Below are 24,149 nucleotides of genomic sequence, written 5' to 3' on the forward strand. Positions count from 1 at the left end.
CTTTTTACTACGTCACCAAAACATGTGCACACAGGAAGTGTCAAAGGATCAAGAGGGGATTGTAATTATAATGTCAAGACACCGACAACCAGCATTGTAAAAGTACGACGTCGGTATCTATTAAGTTGAAAATTATGTATATTTAGCAATGCATTAAATGCAACTTATTGATTTTGCAGGCATTATGCAAATTGCTTGTTAAATTCTGTTATTTTTGTTTCAACTTCCGTGTTCAAAATATCCTGTTCGAAATGGGAGCACAAGGATGACTCGAAGTGTCGTACTAGTAGATATGTTGATGTCACATATACTGTAAAGATCATTTGTCAGCAGTTAATAGACACCTTTACTTCTTTAAAGATGATTTTTACTAAGGAATACTGTGAAATCGAGTCCGAAGGAAAATATTGTTTTAAGGATAGAACATTTTAAAAACTAGTTCCACCCTCCAGCGTCCTGTACATTAAAGGTAATCTTTCCCATACAATTGATTAAGTTAATTTTCAAGCTATTCCATAGTGTAGCGAATTTTCATGTTATTCCTTAACAATGTTATGATCAGGGACGTATATATATGAAGCAGTATTAAATTAACAAATTATAGTTCTTTTCAGTCTTTGCATCTTAAATGTGTTGGAATGCTGTAAATCTTTAATCATTGAAATATTGCGAGCCTTAGAACATATAAAAAACACATTAATCTTATTCTTACTTTTTACTTATATCTGACATCATTAACAGTTGAAAACATTTACGTCGTACTCTGCTAACCTATACAGAAATTAAGTATTGATTAAACACACTAAGCTTTAGTAAGGTCAATGAATCAGAAAATTATTAGTAACATATTTTGAAAAAAAAATAAATATCTAAAATCATTGTATAGTTTTAAATCCTGTTTTAGGTAAAACTGATATTTTCAGAAACAATTCTGTTCTTTCAGAAGAAAACATGAATGCTGCCCAAAGACAGCGTATTATACGAAGTGGATGGCTGAAAAAGCAAGGAGGAATGGTGAGGACATGGCATCGACGATGGTTTTGCCTAAACAATGATTTCCTCTTTTACTTTGCTAAAGAGGATGATTCAAAGCCCTTGGGATGTATATTTCTTCCGGGAAACAGGGTGTGTGAAGTTCCATTTAACCCAGAGGATCCTGATAAATGTCTTTTAGAGATAAGCGCAGGTAAGAAAAAAAAACAGATTCTGCTCAACTGTTGTTTGCTTGTTTTTATTCAGTGTAAATTAAGCATATTCTTAATCATTGATGTAAATCATGTCCGAATTTTTTTTTAAAATACCTAATTTCTTCAGCTGACTTACTAGTACATGTATATATATATATCATTTGTATTTGATGAGATGTAAAACTTGAAAATATTTAAGTGTTTTGCTATTATCAAAGTTGCTGTATTTCTAAGTATATTCATAAAATTATACTCTTTTATTTCATATTTGTGTAGATTCAAATATCAGAAATTTACATATATTCATGTTTAATATACAATTATACATTATTACCTAGCTATTACCAGGTATATAAAATAAAAGTATTGTTTTATTGTGCAGTACATTGAATCTTTTTATACACATTCTTTGGAACCATTTATTCTCATTACCAGACTTGTCTTTGATGGAAGACCCAGGTGAAGTAATCACATTTCAGTATAATCTGCTTCAATCTGTCCTATCCAGGATCTCTCTGTTTTCAAACCAATCCTTGCCCTCTCTTATCAATGGTCGGAATGCCATGTATTTAATTCTTTGATAAACAAAATCTGTCTAAAAACTTTTTATATTAATTTTATTTTAAGCTCACACTGTAAAAAAACTAGCATGTTTATTAAAAATTTCTTTAATAACATTAATTATGTAAACCAGTATTAAGAAATTCTTAATGAGATGTCAGTCATCAATCTCGGACTCTGCCGGCGAACTCTAAATTCTAAACAAAGTACATGTATTAAAATTGAGAAGAAATTGGTAAATCTGTTTGGTGTTGCAATTGCTTAATAAGGTAGGCACTTAGTTTAGTAGTTGAAATAGACCAGTCAGTAGTGCACATTACCGGTAATTCATTTAAAAGTAAACAATTAATGGTGTCCCTTAAACAAATTACCTACACATTTCAGATATGCTTTGATGAATTGCATGAATTGTGGGAAATTATTTCCTGAGGAAGGCATTAAGGTCCACTACAACAGCTGTATTGAAGTGCTAGTTGATACTGCATGGATGTATCTATTGTCAATATGAATTATCTCATTTTTAAATATAATGATTTTTTATGCTATACCCAAATGTGTGGTTTTGTGTTTAGTTAATCATAAAGAAGCAAAATATAGAATGGTACATTTACAGGGTAACTGCTGCTTCAAAATGCCTTGTTTCTCATCAAAACCTTTTGAAGCAATCACATCATGGCATCATTGAGTCATAGATTCTTTATTACCTTTGCAATTTTCATGTCTTTTTGAATCATGAAAAGAAATATGAAATGTGAAACAGCATCATGCATTTATTTTATGACAATACTGTTATGTATATGTAAACAAGGGACCAGAACATTATGTGACTTTATTAAGGATCTGAATTTGAAAGATTTAGGTCTCATTTTAGGTCCAGTAGTGTGACAAGTGCAAGTGTGAGTTTGAATTGGTGTGGATAGTTGTAAAAATTCATTAGATTAGTCAGAAAGTGTAGTTATCAGTTAGACTGATGTTGTTAATCATCTCTGAGACATCAATAGGAATGAAGTACCTGGAACATTACGGTATATAAAAACGATAAATAGTTATAAAAGTTTAATAATTCATATATACAATTTAATATGCATGGGAAGAATAGTTACATGATAAAGATGAGAAATGTGTAAATAAAGAGGCACAGCTGAGCTGCACTGTCACAGGGGGACCTGTGGATTTTAGATTTGAAATATATTGCCTTGTGGAGAGCTCTTGCTCTTTGAATTATTTTAAAATATAGTTTTTTTCCATGTAGTACATGAGTATTGGTCCAGTATTACTGTTGAATTTCTTTATCAGTCAGTAAACACTCAGTTTAAGGCAAAATATATACCAGTAAAAAATATTACTACTGCTGTGTTAGACAATTATCTCATTCTTTATTCTTCAACAGTTAATTATTTATTTTAAAAAGATGGAGGTGTCCCATTTCCTTCAATATTAAGAAAGGGGGCATTATTTTGAAACATGTAATCAGTTTGAACAATTGTCATATATATCCAGGAAGTCATTTAAAAAATAATATGAAGAGTCACACAGATACATACGAGTTGTGATTAATAAAACTATGGTGTTAGTTACGTGTGAGTAGTCAATAGTCAGAAAAATATGAGTAGTCAATAGTCAGACAAATATGAGTAGTCATGAGTAGTCAATAGTCAGATACAAGTGAGTAGTCCAATAGACATAATTCTATAGAGAAGCTATAGATACCTGCATATAAATGGTGCTAAGACAGAAAAGCTAGGGTCACTGAGTTCTCACTCAACTTCATTGCCTGAATTAATAACTTCTTCTGTAAATCTAATTTCAAATCAACAAGCGTGTACAAGTGGCAGAATGTGATTTTGCATGAACTAACAAAATGTGATATTGTATATAAGCACAAGCCTTGCTTACAATTTATTGTGTAAGTTTGGATATGAATGCATATTTTCTTACGGTAATTGATGTACATTGGATTGTAGAGGTCAAGTCGCCTTTCATGATGTATTTGGTTTGTTATTGTGTAACAGCATCACATAAAGTGACACTCCCATCCATAACAGCACAAGTAATATACACCCTGTCCTGACCACGTTATGTACTTGTTCATCATGTACACTGTGTAACCAAGAATGACAGGATGCATTATACAGCTGTTACAAGATAAGCACATGCTTGATATGCTTCAGTTCGGACAATCAAGTACATGCATTTCATTTTCAATGAGCAGAGAGTGAAGGCTATATATACCCTTTACCAGATCTCCCATTTTACACATTTTCAAAAACAAAATTGAAATAAAAGGGACAGAAACAATGATAATCTTTTTACACATTTTAGATACCCAGTACTCACCACAAAAATTTGTTTTAACAGACCTTAAATGTACAGGTTTTAGTGAAAGATAATGATGTTTCATCATCTGACAAGAAAATTCACATCAATTGTACATTCACATTAAATTTTGCTTTAACATAAGTAATCATACATGTTAGCCCAAACTTCCAGTTGTGAATGCATGCATGTATAGCATTGTGTTGTTACCTGCAGGCAAAGGACAGACCAGAGTAACGTCCAATCATGAAACCTACCTCTTGTGGGCAGCCAATGATGAGGAGCGACAGAAATGGATTAAAAACATTAGAAAAGTCATGTACTCCTCATTTGGAGGTGGTAGGTATTACATGTATATCAAATGAAAATTTTAGAATTATCATAGTTACATTTATTTTATATGATTTATGAAATAAGGAAATACATGTAGTACCAGTATGTGTAATTATCACTGTTCTTCTTTCAATCTACCTGGTATGCTACCAATTTTCCATATGGATTACAGGTATATAGAATAGTTGTATATACATGTAATTCATGTTCCAATTTCTTCACTTCCACTTAGCAATATTTGGACAAAGTTTGGAGGAGACAATGGCTTTTGAGCATAAACTTAACAGAAGATTGCCATACATTATGGAACAGTGTGTTCATTTCTTGACTAAAAATGGACTGGATGTGGAGGGCATTTTCAGGTTCAATTTCTCACTTATCACCACCCTTGACTCTGATTGAAAAATTAAGTTGATCTGTTGATAAATCTAAAAATGTTCTTGCAATGTATTTTTTTTACTCATTTGATGAAATTTGGATCATTTGGTTTGTTCATTTTTATGATGGTTTAAAACTTCCTGGTTCTTTTGTTGTCTTTTTAATATAGATTACCAGGTCGCAACCTATTGATCAAAGAGCTAAAAGAACGCTTTGACTCTGCTGAACGTGTGGTATTTGACATTGAGGAAGTGGATGTACATACTGTAGCTTCCCTGTTAAAATTGTATCTCAGAGAGCTCCCTCAGTCAGTGATACCTGCAGAATATTATCAGAAGTTCATGAACATTGCCCTAAGATATCAGAGTGCACAGACACCCGAGGACAAGCAGAAAGCCATATTTGATTTGCGAGAATCTTTACCAGATATCCCCACAGACAACTTTCATATTTTGTCCTTTTTGTGCAAATTCTTGGCTCTAGTCAGTAGAAACTCGGAAGTTAACAAAATGACCGTTCTGAACATTGCTACTGTGTTTGGACCAAATATCATTCGTAATGTCTCGGAGGCAGACAGTGCAGAGTTGCTAATGGCAACTGCAGATATTACCCAGCAGCTGGTGTTTATGATGATTGAATATGAAAAAGACGTATTTGTGGAAAAGCAGGTGGATACCACTCCAGTAGGTAATCTTTTGGACCTAGAACCTGAAGACAATACATGTGTTCTAAAGCCAACCTCACTCAATCTAATGGACTGTATTAACAAGGAACTGTTTGGTTCAGAAATCCCTGCATCTGAATTTGAAGAACTTCTTGCTTTGCAACAGTTATCACTTGATGGGGTGTCTCCTATTGCTGAAAATAAACCTGTAGCTCCTGTTAGGAGAAAGAAGATGGCAAACAGACGTGGGGAAAATAGAAAAGTGGTTATGTCTGGTACAGAAGAGGAACTTGAAACCCATTTTCCTGTTGGTCCGGAATCTCCAGATTCTGAAAACCAAGACTCAGAATTAGCGGAATCTAGTGATAACCTATATAATGGTCAGACAGCGGTAGAACTAGACATTCATAGTAAATGCGAGCAACTCGAACAGCAAAATAAAACTCTGCAAGAACGTGGAGTTCAACAAGAAGTGAAGATAAACGAGATGCGGATGAAAATAGCTCGATTGGAGAGATACATGAAAGAACTAACAAGGAGTAATTCTGTCATCGTACAACGATATGAGGCCAGAATATCAACAATGGACAATGCTCATAAAAATGCGATAAAAACCCTTCAAGACAAACTGAAAGCTGAGAAGAAGTCGACGGATGAAGCAGTGAAGCGTGTCATGATTCTACAAACACAGCTTCAGCATTATCATCTTAAATATGGTGAACTTCCAGAATAATCTATGGATTGTTACATGGCTTGATACTTATGTTTATATAGTTATTATTTAATGTCATAAGCTGTAGCAGTAGTGTTAACTTTATTTGTTCCCATTTAAGGGAATTAGAGGGAACAAATAAAGAGCAAGAGATTACAAAATGGATCTATGAATTACCAAGTTTGACACTCAAACTTCATGCATTCTTCACTTTAAGATTATTTTGGTACATTCCAGTTGAAGTCTTTGAATTGTTACCAGATCAACTTTTCATTGTGATTTGGGGTAGAGTTATGTTGTTAAAAACAATATTCTAATTCTTTCGAAATTCAAATACAGTGCATATTCTTTTTTCTTCAAAGTTTTATAAGTATGTTGATATTTATTTCAATGTTTTATGACCAGATTAAACAACTGTTTTGATATCAAAGATTAATTCTTTGCAGAATCAATGGTCTTGCTATGGTAATGTACACTTTATCTCACATAGTACACTATGCATGTATGGTTTTTTTAAAGGTCTATTTTTATTTCTTTTTCTACACACTTTTCATGTTATGTTGTAAAGACACATTAAATCTGTTTTATGCAATGTGAAAATTGAAAATGGCATTACAACATCAATTGCATATGAAAGTCACCTCATGATAACAAATTTTGAAAGTGATAAATGTACTATATAATTACATACGATAATGAGTGTGCAAAACAGATGAAAGAATGAGCTTACCTATAAATAGAACTGTGTAATTGAAATTTCTTTTTACAAGAAAGTGGATGTAAAAATTTGTACATTGTCATGTATATTTAGGACTGTTTATATTTACAGTACTGTAGTCATACAATCATCATTTATAATTCAATATTTACATAATTCTAATAAGAAGTGTCTTGTTTTTGAATTGTTTTAATACAAAATATGTACTATTTGATATTACAGTGTTTGGAATGTACTTTTCTTTACTAATGGACATAATTATTTCTATGTGCAATGACTTTCAACTAAATCTGTTCATGTTTTTTTCTACTATATTGCTCAACTGAACATGTGTTTGTTTTTTGCCGGGCTTGCTTGAGTGTTTTTTTTTTTTAGGGATTCTTTTCTCCCTATTACTTTTGTTGAGGTTTTGTACATAAAAATTTGATTGGTGAGACCTCAATTTACGGCTTTTCCTTCATCCGTGCAACATTCCAATGGTCACATAGAGAGTAATCTGTACAGATGGTTATAACTATACATGTCTCATACACTGGTGCAATCATGAGTAAATGAATATTAAACAAAAAATCATAATCATGTACAGGCTGGGGTCTTCAGTATTACAGTGATATTTTATGACAGTAGTGATGACATTCTCTCTTTCTGACCAATTTAAAACACTTAAATGAATTATAGTATTTATTATATACTCAAACATTCCAATCACCATAATGATGTCTGAAGAATTTTGGCTCCTTATTTGTCAAGAACGTTCCAATATCTATTTTTTTCCATATTGAGGCATATAGAGTACGAGATTTCTATCAATTTAGAAACATGAACAAATTATTATTATAATTTCAATGTTATTTAATTGATCTATGATGTGTTGAAAATTTAGCATTCCATCTAAATATGTAAACAATATTTGACATTTACGTTATCAATTTACATTTTATGATTCCAATACATTACAAATGTTCTTGTACATGCTGTCAATCAAATCTAAAAAAGCATACTATCATGAAGAATTGTGCAAAAATGAAATAATTGTTCAAAAAATCTACAACCATCAGCTTCAAACTTTCTGGTCTCTTTTTTTAGGTCACCTGAGTCACTCAGGTGACCTATTGCTATTGGTCTTCGTCCGTCGTCGTGCGTTGTGCGTCTGTGCGTCGTGCGTTAACAATTTTACATTTTTAACTTCTTCTTGAAAACTACCAGGCCAATCGTTACCATTTTTGGTGTAAAGCATCTCTATGGTAAGAAGAATCTAAATTGTGAAATTCATGGCTCTACCACCCCTGAGGTGCCACGGGCGGGGCCAAATATGCAAAAAAAGCCAAATTTTCAAAAATCTTCTTCTCTACTCCCACGCATGTGAGGAAAAAACTAAATGCATGGTTATGTTGTCCATGAAGCCCTCTACCAAAATTGTGAAATTTATGGCCCCTGGGTCAGGGGTTCTGGCTCTAGGGTGGGGCCAATGTGGCCATATAGTAAAAATGTATTTAATCTTAGAAAATCTTCTTCTCTACTACCAAATACATTTGTCAAAAACTAAATGCATGATAATGATGTCCATGAAGCCCTCAACCTAAATTGTGAAATTCATGACCCCTGGGTCAGGGGTTCAGGCTCTAGGGTTGGGCCAATATGGCCATATAGTAAAAATGTATTAAATCTTAGAAAATCTTCTTCTCTATTATCATATATATTTGTCAACAACTAAATGCATGATAATGATGTCCATGAAGCCCTCAACCTAAATTGTGAAGTTCATGACCCCTTGGTCAGGGGTTCAGGCTCTAGGGTTGGGCCAATATGGCCAAATAGTAAAAATGTATTAAATCTTAGAAAATCTTCTTCTCTACCCCCATATATATTTGTTAAAAACTAAATGCATGATTATGATGTCCATGAAGCCCTCTACCAAAATTGTGAAATTCATGACCCCTGGGTCAGGGGTTCAGGCTCTAGGGTGTGGTCAATATGGCCAAATAGTAAAAATGTATTAAATCTTAGAAAATCTTCTTCTCTACTCCCATAAATATTTGTTAAAAATTAAATGCATTGTTATGATGTCCATGAGGCCCTCTACCAAAATTGTGAAATTCATGACCCCTGGGTCAGGGGTTCAGGCTCTAGGGTTGGGCCAATATGGCCATATAGTAAAAAAAATTTAAATCTTAAAAAATCTTCTTCTCTACTCCCACACATGTGAGCAAAAAACTGAATACATGGTTATGATGCCCATGAGGGCCTCTACTAAAATTGTGAAATTCATGATCCCTTTGTTAGGTTTTCAGGCTCTAGGGTTGGGCCAATATGGCCATATAGTAAAAATGTTTTAAATCTTAAAAAATCTTCTCTATTCCCACACATGTGGGCAAAAAAAAATGAATACATGGTTATGATATCCACAATCTCCTTGACCTAAATTGTGAAATTCATGGCCCCTGAGTCAGGGGTTCAAAACATGAAGGGGAGGTGGGGGCGCAATATGGCAATATAGTGTTAATGCATATAATGTTTAAACATTTTCTTCTCTATTCTCACACATCTGTATAAAAAAACTGACTAATAATTATGTTTACCAGGAAGTCCTCTACTGAAATTTTAATTTTCATGTCCCCTCAAGGATGGGTTTTGACTCTAGGGCAGGGCCAAAATGGATGTATAGATGTTAATGCATATAACGTTAAAAAATTATTTTCTTTACTCCCACACACCTGAAAGGAAAACTGAATTCATGATTTTGTAGACCAGATCTTTTAGTTTTTCACCAAAATAATAGGTTTCACAGTTCTTTTTGAAACGTGGTCGTCATTACAAATTTATAATTTTTCTACTCAAGTATGAAACCTAATTAATTAGATGCATATATGAGACTCCATGACAAGTTTGTGTATGAGATATATGCTACTCAGGTGACCGTTAAGGCCAATTGGCCTCTTGTTTATGTTCTATAATACTAAACCTTTGTCTGGATTTATTTGTTTGATTTATGCTGCAGATGGGTTTTTTTTTTCATTGGTTGCTGTTAAGTTTTACTACATGTATATCATTGAAATTTACAATTTAAAAAAAGATTTTTCAACTTGCTAATTTCATGAAAACGATACTAGCAAGGGTAGCAATAAGTCATTAATTGAAAATAATGCATCATGTTCCTTGCTCAAAAATATTTCTGCTTACTGTTTTCCTCCATTTTTATTGCTTTTATTTGTCAATTTTTTCCCAGTCAAACGGGTGCTAACTTCACATTGTTATTCTATTAATATCATAAATTGTTTTTGATTGGTTAAAACAAAATAAAATATAGAAAACTTTAGTCTTTTTTTATCTCTATAAAATCCATACAATATATTTCATTTTCATAGAAGACCGAGTACTGGGTTTTTGTTTTTTTTGGTGCCCTTCTTCTACACATGCAAACGGCTATGTCCCATCTTGAATTCAACAAGATGCAGTTGTGTTGTTCGAAGGAGATATTATTTGTGATAATGGAATTTGCACAGTCTTAAATTTGCCCGCTAAAACTGAGGGCGCATTTTCCCCTGTACATAGTTCATGCATCTTTCTTATGATTTTATAACTACTGGTTCATGGGGTCCCTGGATTGACCTGGATTGAGTCATTGACTCCCTCTGGATGGGACAACAATCCATCACAGGTTAACCCCCAGGGTAAGCTGGTACCCAATTTCAACTGGGTGGACTGAGACAATGTAGAAGTGCCTTGTCTAAGTGCACAACACACAACATCAAGGGACCACCGGGGTTTGAATCGGCGACCTTTCTGTTACTGCGCAAATTTTCTTTTTTGCAAGCATTTTAGTCAATGGGCCTTATACTCTGCAAGTGCAGTGATGATCCCGCACAACCTCCTAGTGCTGCATGACTAAGGCGCTTCGTGTAAGTCGGAAACGCAGGATCATGTGTTTCTTTCTTCCTACCTAAAAATAAATGTGACCAACCAAAAGAACATTCAAGTGCCATTCTAAAATGTGTTTGAACTGCGAAATTTGTCCAGAAATATGCCAAAGAAGAGCAATTTCTGTATCGGTACTAAATCCATAAAAGTAAGTATGTTCCTTCATATATCCAAGGGAGGCTACTATGACATTCAAGTGATTCATTTATTTTGATACAACTTGGTAACAAACTAAATTTAACTCCAACTATTTATTTATGCTTCAATTTGAGTCCTGATTTTGGTGTTGTGTTTTGTGCGCAAATTATAATACATAATTCTCCTAACTCAATTAACACTGTAGGAAAAGCACATGCACTCCCAACCCTACATGTATTTTCAGCCCTGGACACGAGGCGCATGTCCGCATATCTCATTTATCTCGGCTTTATTTACATATTGAGTTGTATATTTTGACTCCCACCCCTACCGGCGTATGTGCCGCCCATGTTACCAAATTACTTTATTGCATGCACCTTATACTCTGCAAGTGCTGTGATCATCCTGCACAGCCTCTTAGCGTTGTGTTAATAAGGCAAATTAAGATAACTGTGTTGTAATTCGAATTTTCCTGTGATTAAAGTAATATGAGCTGTATCTTTTAGAATTTTATTTCGCTGCAAAAACCTGCAAGTATGATAATTCTGCATGTAACTTTTATGATAGGTAAAATTTGAAAAAATCATTAATTTTGTCGGAAGAAAGATTTCTCTTCTAAAGAATTATAGCAGATCAATTTTTGTACAGGACGGCAATAATTAAATTTTGCTCCAATTAAGGCTTCTTAACGGCTTTTCCCCACAAAAATATGGCTAACGGAAATTTAAAAAGCATGATATTTTTGGTCATTTTCATAAAAAAAATTTCAACATGAAAATTGCAGCTCATATTGCTTTAAAATGTTCCAAAAAGATGTGTACCAGTTCATCAAACCGACACACCTTTTTGGGAATCAGTCTTCATGGTGATTTTCAGGAAATCAACAAAATATATCAAAATCCTCCTATAGTGAAAAATGTTAATAAAAGTAGTGGTATAAAAAAATTAATTGGTTATAACCATCAGAGGGCACCTGCTTCAAAAATTAAAACCTGCTCCAAAAACCTTAGCCTACTCCAGCATCCGAAATTATGGCTCAGATTCAGCATCCAATTCAACAAAGTCCATAAGTATGCCCAGGGGCACCGCACCATCCATATAACAGTAAAAAATGCTCAAAAAACTTTAACCAGGTCTGATGCCGACTCTGATACCGACGCTAAGGGTATAAGATTAGCTCCCCTCAACTTTATACCAGTGAGCAAAAAAGAAAAAGGCAAATTATTGGGAAAGGACAGTATACATGTACATTTTGTAAATGTTCCTCCTCACTATTGTATGAAATATATCCATGCAAAACATAATAAAGAACTATAAGATTTTTATTGATTATGTATTAATCATTTCTTAAATATACAAATGAATATCAAACACATAGATCTTTATCTATTTCTGATCAATTTTAAGCCAAACAAGTTTATCACATTATAGTCATAATAGTACAATAGTACAAATGACATATCTAATAATTTTATTCTGAGGAATTGACAACAGTTGAACAATAAACATACAAAAGCTTTCATTTACTAAACACAGCATGCATTTTATAATATCTGAGGTGATTTTAAATAGCAGATCTAAAACAAGTGTGATATTTTACTTAATCAATTTGAAACTAAAAGAGGAACTCAACCATTTGACTGAGAAGATTTTGGTTCATCAGGACTGATTTTTACTGACTTATTGATGGAATATTATTTTATATTATTTTTTGTAGATTTTTTTTAAATAACCTAGCTGTAAACTTCTGTTAGACAATACATTAAAATGAAGAACTTGTCATTCAATCATCTAATTAATAAACAAACATTTGTATTAGAAATACCCGCATATTTACATGTATCTGAGAAAAAAAATTAAAATATAACCCTCTAATCAATATGTTACTACCTGTTTAACATTTGTAAAAAGTTTGCAAAATATAAAATGGATAACTAACCAACAAATATTATTGCAAAACTGTTTTTAATTTGGAACCTTTCCATTCATCTTAAACAATTATTGATATTTGTATTGAATATGCCTTTGTTCTCTTGGCTTTATTAAAAAAAAAATGGAAATTGACATTAGAACATTTACACTTTATCCAAATCAATTTCCAAAAATTGATAAAAACTCTAAATAATGTAAATAAACAAAAAATTATCATAATGTCAAGTATTTATAATTTTCCCAAAAAAGGGAGAAAAATTTACATTTTGAGTAAATTAATTGTTCTCAAAATTCATATAGAAAATTATTTTGATAAAGACGAGATAACTTGTAAGTCAATTTTATGTTTAGGAGATCAATTGTTACATTAATGTTTCCATAAACATTGGAAATTGACATTAGAACATTTACATTTTATCCAAATCAATTTCCAAAAATTGATAAAAACTCTAAATAAAGTAAATAAACATAATTTATCATAATGTCAAGCATTCATAATTTTCCAAAAAAAGGGGGAAAAATTTACATTTTGAGTAAATTGTTGTCTCAAAATTCATATAGAAAATTATTTTGATAAAGACGAGATAACTTGTAAGTCAATTTTATGTTTAGGAGATCAATTGTTACATTAATGTTTCCATAAACATTGTCTAATGAGAATATCACAGTTTAAAATGTTTTATACATTCGTTAATTTCTTCGTAAAAGTACAGTCTGGTTTTAGCACTCAATATTGCATTGTTTGTGCATAATATAAATACTAACGAATATATTACTAGTTGATTTAAAACGAGAAAGCACATGGATAACTAAAACCATTGTGTCATGTTCCTGCTAACTAACCCTCCACACACTCAATGTAAAGCCTCTAAAGTTCTCACAGCCTTGTGAACTGTTATAATGCACCTCCTGGGGTTCCGTCAGAGTATTTCATTCTATTGTTTTGGGACACTGCCATTGGTCTCCGTACTTTTGTTTGTGGTGTAGAGGGCACTCACAAAGCATCCAGCTAGTTCTGCCACCATAGAGCGGTCAGGAATGCTCTGAGAGGTCCCATACATTGCAGCCTAGAAGTGAATAAACAAAAACATTGGTTGCATTGAAAGATTAAATCATTGCATTAATGACACAATAAAAATAGACCATATCCCTCACATGAGAAACTTGAACAAACTGTCACCTAGGCAGCCAAATATAGTTTTAACTAACCACTAGGTGTATATCAGTCTTTAAGGATGATGTTTACTCACATTAAACAAAAATCTACTGATGATAATAATAAACCATCTATTGCATGTTTTTAACCTTTGATGGAAGTGATATGAGTTATGATATTTGAATGTTTTGAATATTTATATCAAGTGTAGTTAAGTTCTGTTGCTTATTGACAATAACAGTTCTTACCATTCCACCAGCCTCAGCATCAGGGGAATTCAGCAATTCCTCCAGACATTCTCTGGCATCCTTTATGAATTGGTCAGCTACACCTTCTTTAGTGTGGAGGAGAGTCACACAAAGATGAATGCTGGAGAACAAATTCCCAATTAATAGACTCATAAATCTTTGTATTGCTGACACCGTAATTGTACCAGTAAATATTCCATGTAGTAGTTAAACCATGGTATCCTCTTAAAGCTTGTAATTTCCAATCATAAACTGTTTCACAATACTGTATATTAAGTAAAATTATCTATTTTTGACTTCCATCTTGTGGCACTGATTTCCTCCAATGCTAATTTTGTTAAAATTACCAGATATCCAAGCAATTTAAATTTACTTATTAAGTGTGTGAATGAATGGAACAGGTATAAAACAAGAGCCAAATCCTCGTATCATCCTTAAATACCTTATGTAAAACATTTTAAGTAGGATAACTTTTTTTTTTACAGTTCAACTTATGACAAAATCTGAGGTACATGTATGAGAAAATAATCTTAACATGTAACTCGATCTAAAGACAAAATAAAAACACCAACCTTGAAGGGAACTGCAGTGGATTGAGGTTCCAGCCTCTTTTTGCAATCATATCAGAGAAAGTGAAGATGTTGTACTTGAATCCTTCTGCTGGTCCAAAGCCTACCACAGACATTAAAGGATCTCCATAGACATGTATTCCTGGGATTTTCTTCAACCTGTCCAAAGACATTCAATCAAACAGTGTTATCATTACTCCAGTGTACACTGACTGAAAGTTAAAACAAATAACCTGTTCTGTCAGGTATTGTTGTAAATCAATTACTGCAATAAATACTGGTAGTCTGCTACGTTTCAAAGAAAACAAGTGAAAAGCTGTCAATGTGACAGCAAACCGGGTTTTCTTTTATGTAAACTGTATCCATAATCCATGTCAACCCTTATCCAGTGAAATGGAGTACCCTACATGTATATGCAACATTTTGCCAAAAAATGACTAAGTTCAAAAGCTAGTATTTTTTCGATAAATTATCAGAAATCAAAATCCTAGCAATATGCACACCTCTGATATATGTACAATTGATCTGCAAAAGAACAATTTCCTATCTTGAGAACTGTAGGAGGAGTTATCCGTACAATGAGGGTACCCTATATGCAATATTTTGCCAAAAAATGACTAAGTTCAAAAGCTGGTATTTTTTCGATAAATTATCAGAAATCAAAATCCTAGCAATATGCACACCTCTGATATATGTACAATTGATCTGCAAAAGAACAACTTCCTATCTTGAGAACTGTAGGAGGAGTTATCCGTACAATGAGGGTACCCTATATGCAACATTTTGCCAAAAAATGACCATGTTCAAAAGCTGGTATTTTTTCGATAAATTATCAGAAATCAAAATCCTAGCAATATGCACACCTCTAATATATGTACAATTAATCTGCAAAAGAACAACTTCCTATCTTGAAAACTGTAGGAGGAGTTATCCGTACAATGAGGGTACCCTTTTGGCAGCCGCCCGCCCGCCCGCCCGCCATTTTCACCATTTTAATAACCGGATTTTTCCGTTGGAAAACCCGGTTAAAAAACAACATTTATTCTTCTGCCTAATATGTATAATTCAATATGATAAGCAAGACTACTACAAGATGCTTTCAAAACATCGCATTCTATCCCCTTTTCAAACAAGTTTTTTAAATATGCAACAGAGTTATAGTTGGCAAAAAGGAACCCACTCTTTTTTAATGTATCTAGCTGTAGATATAATCTTCTTGGTGGTCTCGACATAGCCCTTCTCTCCAAAGTACATCAAAGTTCCCCAGCATACTGCTATGATGGCCCCTGGTCGACTGCCTGTCAAAAAGGATTGTTTTCACTGCTGATTAACTTTCTGTTATCTAAAGGAATGTTTAATAAATCATTCAAAAAATTATGCAATGTTGTCATTATCAATCAACTTTAAGTGCATGTAAATGAAGCAATCTAAATATTTTATCTGTTAAAGATAAAACTTCAGGTCCACCCTAAATACATGTAGTTAAATGTGTTTCTATAGTAGATGTATTAATCTATCAATAAAACTTTCTGAAAAATATAAGTACCAGGTATTCCATACAATACAAATTTAGTATGTTCAATTTATCTTTGGAGATCTGATCTAGTCTAACATCAACTGCCATGGCAATTGTGTTTTTATGACACAATCTTTAATTTCATTCCTCTAAAACAAAAGAGTTTCACTTTCTCAGTAGCAGACTGAGAATCATGCACTTATATAGAAAACTACAGACTACACCTAGCTCTGGGGTTCCAAGGATAAGAAACAGGTATGATGTACCTACATGTGCTGTTCATATAGAGTACAAGGGATCTTTATTTCCTACTTGTTTCTTCCTTCAAGGGATTGTTTACCTCCTATGGCTGCTGTTGCATAGATACCACCAGGCCAGTCTGGCTGCACGAAGAACTGGAACTTTCTGTAGTCATCCTTTCTGTACAAAATCACTGATGATCCTTTTGGAGCAAAGGCGTACTGAAATAAATGATTATCAGTCATTAATAAAAATTAGAAGTCCAATCTGATTGTTGCATTGAAAAATTGCAGTTTTGACTCTGAGCAAAGAGAGAGGGGAGGGGAGAAATGATATATTTAGGAAAAAATTATATTAAGACTTAGCATTCATCAATGTGAGTACAAACAACTTTAAATTGAACATGAAATGAAATGTGTAATATCAAGAGAATAATACCCACAGACCATGGTAAAATGGGAGTCATCTTTATGTGGCTTATTTACATAAGATTCATTCATTTTCAAAATAATCACTTTAAAGAGACTATAAATTTTAATAATGTCTTAGATCACATTCTCCAGAAGAATACCGGTAGAAATCAAATCAATTCAATATTTTTTTCCATTATAATTTTTTTTCACGTTTATCAAAAACTATTTACAATTAAATGTTATCAATAATGAAGATATGTGATGAGTAGAAATATATGAGAGAGCATTTACATGTAATTCGAAAAAAAAAAAATTAAGCTCTATTTACACTATCAGATTTTTCAGATTTATATACCTAAACACTAAAACATCAATCTTTTGAGTAAGACAAAATATCATTTACAGGGTAATGAAAACACATGGGATGCAGGTTTATCAACCCCACCTTCATTTATCTTTTGTTAAACAAAATATCATTTACTGGGCAATAAAAATATATGGGATGCAGTTTTATCAGCTCTGTCTACTGGTAAATAATTTTCTCAAATCCCAATCCTTGCTGCTACTTTACCTTGTGAGTGTCCGCTGAGATGCTTGTAACCCCAGGGACCCTGAAGTCCACGACAGGGACACTGAAGCCAGCCTTCTCCATGAATGGATACAGGAAGCCCCCCAGACAACAGTCCACATGGACAGGAATGTCGTACTTCAGTCCAAGCTTTAAATGCACATAATAAATACATTTTTAATTCTGTTGGATGAAAAAAAACAGTCTTAGATGTACCAGCTAAGTACATGTGTACCAGTCCACACAATCAGATTGTTATAACACTCTCCTCCACTCATTGGATGACTTTTAGCCCTACATTCCCTCCATAGTTAAAAAATGTAACCTCAAATTTACAGATTTTAGAATATTAACCTTAATTTGAATTGATCATTTATATTTATGGAAAAATTACGTTTGAAAAAACTGATTCATGGACATGTCCATAAATCAACCATCAGAAAATCATACATATACAATCTACAATGCATATCTAAGATTCAGAATTTGTTACCTCAGATATGGCCTGAATATCATCAATAATGCCATGTGGAAATTGTGGAGCAGATCCAACCAGCTACAAAATTAAAAAGTACGCTTTCATATTTGGGGAGCATAAGGCATTGGCTGCTTTGAGTAAATCAATATGGTGAACAATGAATGTTCCAGAATGAGATCAACTTACCACACAGGTATTTTTGTTTATTGCTCTTCTCATGGCATTGATGTCCACTTTCCTGGTCTCTTCGTTGATTGGAATGTGAGTAATCTTCATGTGGAAGTATGCAGCTGCCTGTTGGTTATACAATTTACGTACAATTGCAAGGTGCACTAAAAAATCAGCAATTGTGGAGGTGGGCAAATTTTTGAAAAAGAAATGTTGGTGTGTCAGAATTTGATTCTGAAGTTTACTAGTACCTAAGTCGGTGAAATGAATAGGCACCAATATTTTTATTTTAAGATAAATATGAACACGTACAGTGTATATGTATGTACCGGTATACAACGTACATGTATGTTCTGTGAGTAGGTACAGTCATTAATAATAATGAGATAGTACCAAACAAAAACATGCACATGTATTTATGCTTATACAGCATTTTGTACTAGTATGAAAAATATTTCAAATACAATTCTTAAAATACTCTTTTAATTTCTAGTTGAGTCACATTTAACAAAGGTTTATTCATTCCTTAAATACATGTACTGGCATTATCAAATTCACAGAAAATTGTCCTCTCACCTTGTCAAATGCAGCATGAGCAGTAATTGGCACAATTCTACAAAATACATTTGTTTCACAATTCCTTACATTCATGTGATTTTGAAATAAAAGAAAAAGCAGTCTACAGATTCTAAGAAAATCCACACATACATTTCTGGTATCTTAATTCCCCTCTCCCTTGCTATATTTCGATACGTGAAACATGCCATCAAAATACTCTCTGTTCCACCAGAGGTCATCTGAAAACAAGCAAATGACAGTCCATTAATACTCCATTTAATCCTCTTGCTTCAACTAATTTTTATTTTTAGATAATTTTTAGAATGAGCTTACTGTTCCACAGGATTCTTTGTCACCATTGAACATGGTGCAGCACATTCTGACGACTTCTGCCTCCATTTTTCTTATGTCAGGAAAAACATCAGAGTGAAGAGGATTGGTCCATGCAAACATCCCATAAACCTGATTCATATAGATATTCAAATGTTAAACAATTTTAACCAAATCAATGTAAGGGAGAGAACAATTCAACGAGTATTTACTTGTCAGTTTACCATTATATCTTTAATAGTCTTTGATTTAAAAACATAATTCCTTACCTTTTCCATGAGGTGAGTGAGTTCTGGGTCCCCACTGTACACAGTTCCTGATATGGTGCCATCACTCCAGTTCACTTTGGCTAAAAAAAAATCAAAAACCAAATATTGGTACAATGTTACATGCATTTTGCTATGCAACAATAAAATACATGTATCCTGAAATTAAATATAATTATGTGATTCATATCATTTCATCATCTATAAACTATTCCCTTTAGACCTTATTATTTTCCTAAACATATTTCATTTATGCATGTCTATTTTTTTATCTTTTCCTTCTTTGAAGTGAATAGTGCATGTACTATTTCTGGAACTCTTAACAGAACAATCCGTTGTTCACATATTGGTAAATCTGAAAAGTTAGACCTAGAATATAAAAAGCCAAATGATTTAGCATACCTAAACCTTGGTATCTTTTCAATTCTTCCATGAGGGTTTCCTGGAAATAGATGATATCAATTTGTTTTACCTTGTATTTTGATAATATTAGCTGAACTAATATGGTAATTATATCTTTCTGAAATGATATGTTGTTTTTTTCAAGAAGTAAATTAAGATAAACACCATTTTCAGTCCCTCAGCCGGTAATTGAGTGACATATCCATCAACATCAGCATTCATTGAATGCTCCATGTCCTTCAATATCTTTTTCTTCTCCTCTGCTATTCTTTTTTTGACAAAGGGAATTTTTTTCATCAATCGAAAAAATTCTTTCTTTGTTCTGTTGGTGAAAGCTTAAAACAGGAAAGAGGTGACAAAATTAGTTACTGAATAATTTTATGTTTTATATTGGTTAATTAAACACTTAAATTAAATATGCTGTAAATTCTGTGGAAGCTAGCATGTATATAACATTTCCTATTTGATTTGTACATTTTTATAGAAGGATATCTAGGGAAAGTACACACCTGAACTCTCTGACTTTTCTTTAAAGAGAGTCGTTTTTATCTATTTATTTAATCACAGTATTTCCACATTACAAAATATATTTTTTTTTAATTTCAAATATCTGCATGTTCATAGAATGATATCTAGGGAAAATTTAAACACCTTGAACTTTCCTCTGGCTTTTCTTCAAAGAGTATAATTTTTATTTAAAGGGGCATGGTCACGATTTTGGTCAAAATTTTTTTTTTCGATTTTAATGTTTACAATGCTTCAGTAAGGCGTTTTAAATAGGCAACCAAAATTTGAGTGTCGTTTGTTGAGTTATAAGCGAGTTACAGAGCTTACAATTCTTCACTTATAAACAAAGCGTTTGTTTACATTTTGAATGTTAAAGTGGAAATTCCAGTTTTTGACCTAAAATAAATGTGTTAATTGTTAGGATTTGTTTATTTATATGCTTGAAATGAATAAGAAGATAGACAAATCATCTTGAAAAAGATTTTTTACTGGTACATATATTGAACCTATGTAAACAAAAACAGGGCACGAGCCTTTTTTACATGACGAAGAATTGTGAGCCCTGTATCTTGTTTAAAACTCATCGACCCGCACCCAAATTTCATTTGATCATTAGAAATGCATTTCCAAAGCATTTAGATAATAAAAGCAGAAAAATTAAATTTGACCAAAATCGTGACCATGCCCCTTTAAATCAATAACACTGGCAGTCTGACACATTTTGTTCTACCAGTTAGTAATTCCATTGTCTTCAAATGGTTTATCAAGGCAAACATAACTTTATAACTGTGTTCTGACCAAAACATGTCAACACTTCACCTACCATGTGGTTTGACATTTATGTGACTACTGGTACATGTATCCTAGCTGCCATTGTTTATCTTGCATAATAAATTACGACCACCTTTAAATGGCTTTGTTTGTCACAATACTCAACACTGATCATCACTAATAATATTTTTTTTCAATCACAGCACTTTTACAATACAAAATATCTTTCCTTTTTTCTATTTTAAAAATCATTGGTTTTGAATTTATTACACTGTAATGACTGCTACCAAGAAAATCCACATGAGAAAGTGACTATATAATTGACTTAATCACAAAGTTCCAATGAGGAATTTGAAAATGTAAGTTTAAGCAAATGGAAATATTTCACTCACTGTCCTCGTCTGAAAAGAGAATATCTCTGGCAGTTAGAACCAAAAGAGTAGTTCCGCAAGAGTAGACGATAATCTTCCATGGCTCCACTCCCTCGCAGGACTCATTCACCCTGTCCCGGACTAGCTCCCAGTATGGCACTAAAGGCCCCTGATAAACAGAAAAACAAATGTGTTGAAAGAAAATATTTTTCTTTTTCCTTAATTTCATATGTCTATGCCTATGTATTGCATAAAGTAGGTCAGATAATAGATGTGGAATATAAAAGGTAACGGGTGGTTTAGCTCCGATCACGTGTTCAAACCGTGATGTTTCACGCCTAGTGGTTTTACTCCATTTTGATATACATTTTGTATATATCTTATATATCAATGATCAAGGATTACCTGTAATTATCGCTCTAAGCAAACCCCAAATGTTGTGTTTTATGGTAAAACTTAATTTTGTTTAACATTTGTCATTTTCAGCTAATTTTCTGTGATTTTACTGAATTAAAAAGAATTTTTACATTACTTACAGCTTTTCTTTTATAAACATTTCTGACTCATGTTCGTAGTGAAAGCATTTCTAGCCAATTTTCTGTGATTTCACTTAGTTATGTAGAATCTTCATGTTACTTGCAGTGCTTTTTAATTAATGCCACGCGAAGCTTTAACTGTTTACACTGCATTAAAAAATAGACGTCCAAGTTATTACTTTCCTTTACTATCTTTTATTTGTTAAAAACTATCTTAAAAATTTCTTAGTTTTGTAACTTTTTTTTTCTCTTACTTTAGAGCGATCGACCAGATCGTTAACACCTTCTCAAACAATGTGATTCAAAACTGTTTAAAACGTAGCTGTTGTTCTTTTTATAGTTTCTTCAGTAGTGTTAGTTGTAGTTCTAGATTTTGTTTTCCTTGCTTTTATTTTTGTATTTTTTTCTTTTGTCTTGAAGAAAAAACTGATGGTCCCGAAAATTTGACAAAATAAATTGTTTGTCATTAGCCTTTTTTAGTGCTCTATGTAGTCAGTTTACTGGCTTAGTATCTATATCTTAAATCCAACACTTTAAAGATGCGTAGTGTATTACTGTTGTTGATTTTATTCAGTGCTTTATATATATATAACGATCTGAGATCAAAAGAGCGCCCTGTAAATCTGATGTAATTGTTTCAAGCAAATTTAATTGTTCATGATATATAAAATATCACAATTTAAGGTAAATCAATTCCTCAAAATAGTATCAAATATTCTCTTTCTTCACCCTCCTATCCATATACATGTATTTTTCTTAATAAATCGTTATTTATTAATCACTGTTAATTACACTGATTAAGTTCAGATATAATAATTTCATCATCTAAGAGACAAAAATAACATTTATGTTATTCATGTCTCTGATCATTTGGTCCAGTATCCATTTGAGTTTTTCTGGCTACAAGTCTACAATCAGTTTATCAATTTTATATACATGTACATCATAGATAAGAACTGGGAGATCATAGGTTGAGTTGCATCACAACATAAATTTAAACGTTACATAAACATTAAACTAAAAACCGTGATGCCGTGAAAGTTTCCGAATATTACTTCAGATAAAATACACACAATTAATTTTTTTGTAGCTAATGTTTCATGTCCTAACTGTATTTAGTTAAATCTTTATAGCAAATAACTTACAGCAACTGTTCCGATCAATTTCGACATCCCTCAAATGAGGTATAGAATAGGGTACTTTTTATATCCTATAACCAGGCACTATAACCAGGATGTGCGCATGCGTGAACCAACTTTCCATCGGGATCGGTAAACGATTGGGAGGAAATTCGAAAGCTATTTGGAGGAACTTCGAACTGATATATGTGCAATTTAAAAATGCGATTTTTATATGAAAAATATGATCAGAAGTGATAAAAATGTTATGTACATTAGATTTTACACCAAAAAATTAAATAAATAATTGAGAGAACAATCAAAATCAATGTTACAGGAAAACAACAGGCACTTAGCATCGGAGGGGGGGGGGGGGGGTGGAATGGGGGCAGGGAAAGGGGGACGGGACTGCCCCCCTCCAGCACACGTTTTCTCGCAGCAAACATTTTTCTTGAATTTACTTATAAAAAAGTAAATTAACATACAGTTGCACCCCCCCCCCAATGTTTTTGGGACCATGTAAAATTTGAAATGAAAGAGAGGAAATAAACTGTGAAATTGAAGTTAAAGGTACACTTCGCCCCCTACCCCCACGGATTAGGATTTTCAATTATTTAAAAAGTATTTTTGAGTTGGGGTTTTTTTCAAGGCAAGAAGATACGTTCTCTGACCCTGGAGACCCTGGTGATGGGTATACTGACACTGGTTATGTGTATACAGACCCTGGTGATAGGTCATGGGTAGATCTACAAGGAGTCAGTGACCTGTTCACCCCTAATACCCCCCCCCCCCCCCCCCCCAACAAAATAGCTCCTGAGTAAAAAAAGAAAGGGAAATAGATTTCTCCTTTCTTCCCCTCCTAGTCTTGGATTTTTTTATTTATTTTGGACTAAGGTGTTTGTAGAACCTGGTGAATGGAGCAATGCACGAGATAATATTGGTTTACATAAAGTCTTTATACTGGCATACATGTATGTAATAAAACCATGATATTTTGTTCAGGCACCTAGCGTCGTAGCAAAGTGGGCTGAGGGCAGACTCATCCAATCTTGCCTTGAAAAAAACTTATTTATTATT

At 33.0% G+C, this 24,149-nt stretch overlaps 2 protein-coding genes across 6 annotated transcripts; one reads left to right on the plus strand and one right to left on the minus strand.

Annotated features, from left to right (window-relative positions):
- Positions 1 to 15: 15 nt before the first annotated feature.
- Positions 16 to 7,439, plus strand: LOC128166265 (rho GTPase-activating protein 24-like). Of its 4 annotated transcripts, XM_052831323.1 has the most exons (7): positions 33 to 102; positions 361 to 469; positions 944 to 1,186; positions 1,623 to 1,646; positions 4,281 to 4,403; positions 4,630 to 4,759; positions 4,945 to 7,439. In XM_052831323.1, exons 3-7 carry the CDS (start codon positions 952 to 954, stop codon positions 6,170 to 6,172), a joined length of 1,740 nt encoding a protein of 579 aa, XP_052687283.1. In that variant the 5' UTR covers positions 33 to 102; positions 361 to 469; positions 944 to 951; the 3' UTR covers positions 6,173 to 7,439. The 4 variants fall into 4 exon arrangements, with proteins under 4 accessions (XP_052687285.1, XP_052687282.1, XP_052687286.1 ...); XM_052831325.1 differs by lacking the exon at positions 361 to 469 and having other exon boundaries at positions 16 to 102; XM_052831322.1 differs by having other exon boundaries at positions 28 to 469.
- A 4,936-nt stretch (positions 7,440 to 12,375) lies between these two features.
- Positions 12,376 to 23,139, minus strand: LOC128167070 (sphingosine-1-phosphate lyase 1-like). 2 transcript variants are annotated; one of them, XM_052832584.1, is made up of 16 exons: positions 23,100 to 23,139; positions 21,440 to 21,587; positions 19,935 to 20,104; positions 19,770 to 19,809; positions 19,371 to 19,450; positions 19,105 to 19,233; positions 18,922 to 19,010; positions 18,790 to 18,826; positions 18,232 to 18,339; positions 18,061 to 18,123; positions 17,571 to 17,717; positions 16,687 to 16,807; positions 16,011 to 16,128; positions 14,834 to 14,989; positions 14,262 to 14,382; positions 12,376 to 13,924 (listed from the first exon to the last, which is right to left on the minus strand). In XM_052832584.1, exons 1-16 carry the CDS (start codon positions 23,124 to 23,126, stop codon positions 13,793 to 13,795), a joined length of 1,686 nt encoding a protein of 561 aa, XP_052688544.1. In that variant the 5' UTR covers positions 23,127 to 23,139; the 3' UTR covers positions 12,376 to 13,792. The 2 variants fall into 2 exon arrangements, with proteins under 2 accessions (XP_052688544.1, XP_052688545.1); XM_052832585.1 differs by lacking the exon at positions 23,100 to 23,139 and adding an exon at positions 22,798 to 22,839.
- Between the last annotated feature and the right edge of the window lie 1,010 nt (positions 23,140 to 24,149).

The sequence above is a fragment of the Crassostrea angulata genome, chromosome 10, assembly GCF_025612915.1.
Source record: "Crassostrea angulata isolate pt1a10 chromosome 10, ASM2561291v2, whole genome shotgun sequence".
Classification (NCBI taxonomy): domain Eukaryota; kingdom Metazoa; phylum Mollusca; class Bivalvia; order Ostreida; family Ostreidae; genus Magallana; species Magallana angulata.

Excerpts from the sequence above, each read along its gene's own strand:
- LOC128166265 (XM_052831325.1), top strand. The coding sequence starts at position 952 with ATGAATGCTGCCCAAAGACAGCGTATTATACGAAGTGGATGGCTGAAA. Across the intron at positions 1,187-1,622 it reads TCTTTTAGAGATAAGCGCAG|ACTTGTCTTTGATGGAAGAC; the intron begins GTAAGAAAAAAA and ends TCTCATTACCAG. Across the intron at positions 4,760-4,944 it reads GATGTGGAGGGCATTTTCAG|ATTACCAGGTCGCAACCTAT; the intron begins GTTCAATTTCTC and ends TTTTTAATATAG.
- LOC128167070 (XM_052832584.1), bottom strand. The coding sequence starts at position 23,126 with ATGTCGAAATTGATCGGAACAGTTGCT. Across the intron at positions 19,810-19,934 it reads CGGCTGAGGGACTGAAAATG|GAAACCCTCATGGAAGAATT; the intron begins GTGTTTATCTTA and ends ATCTATTTCCAG. Across the intron at positions 17,718-18,060 it reads ATATTCAGGCCATATCTGAG|CTTGGACTGAAGTACGACAT; the intron begins GTAACAAATTCT and ends GTGCATTTAAAG.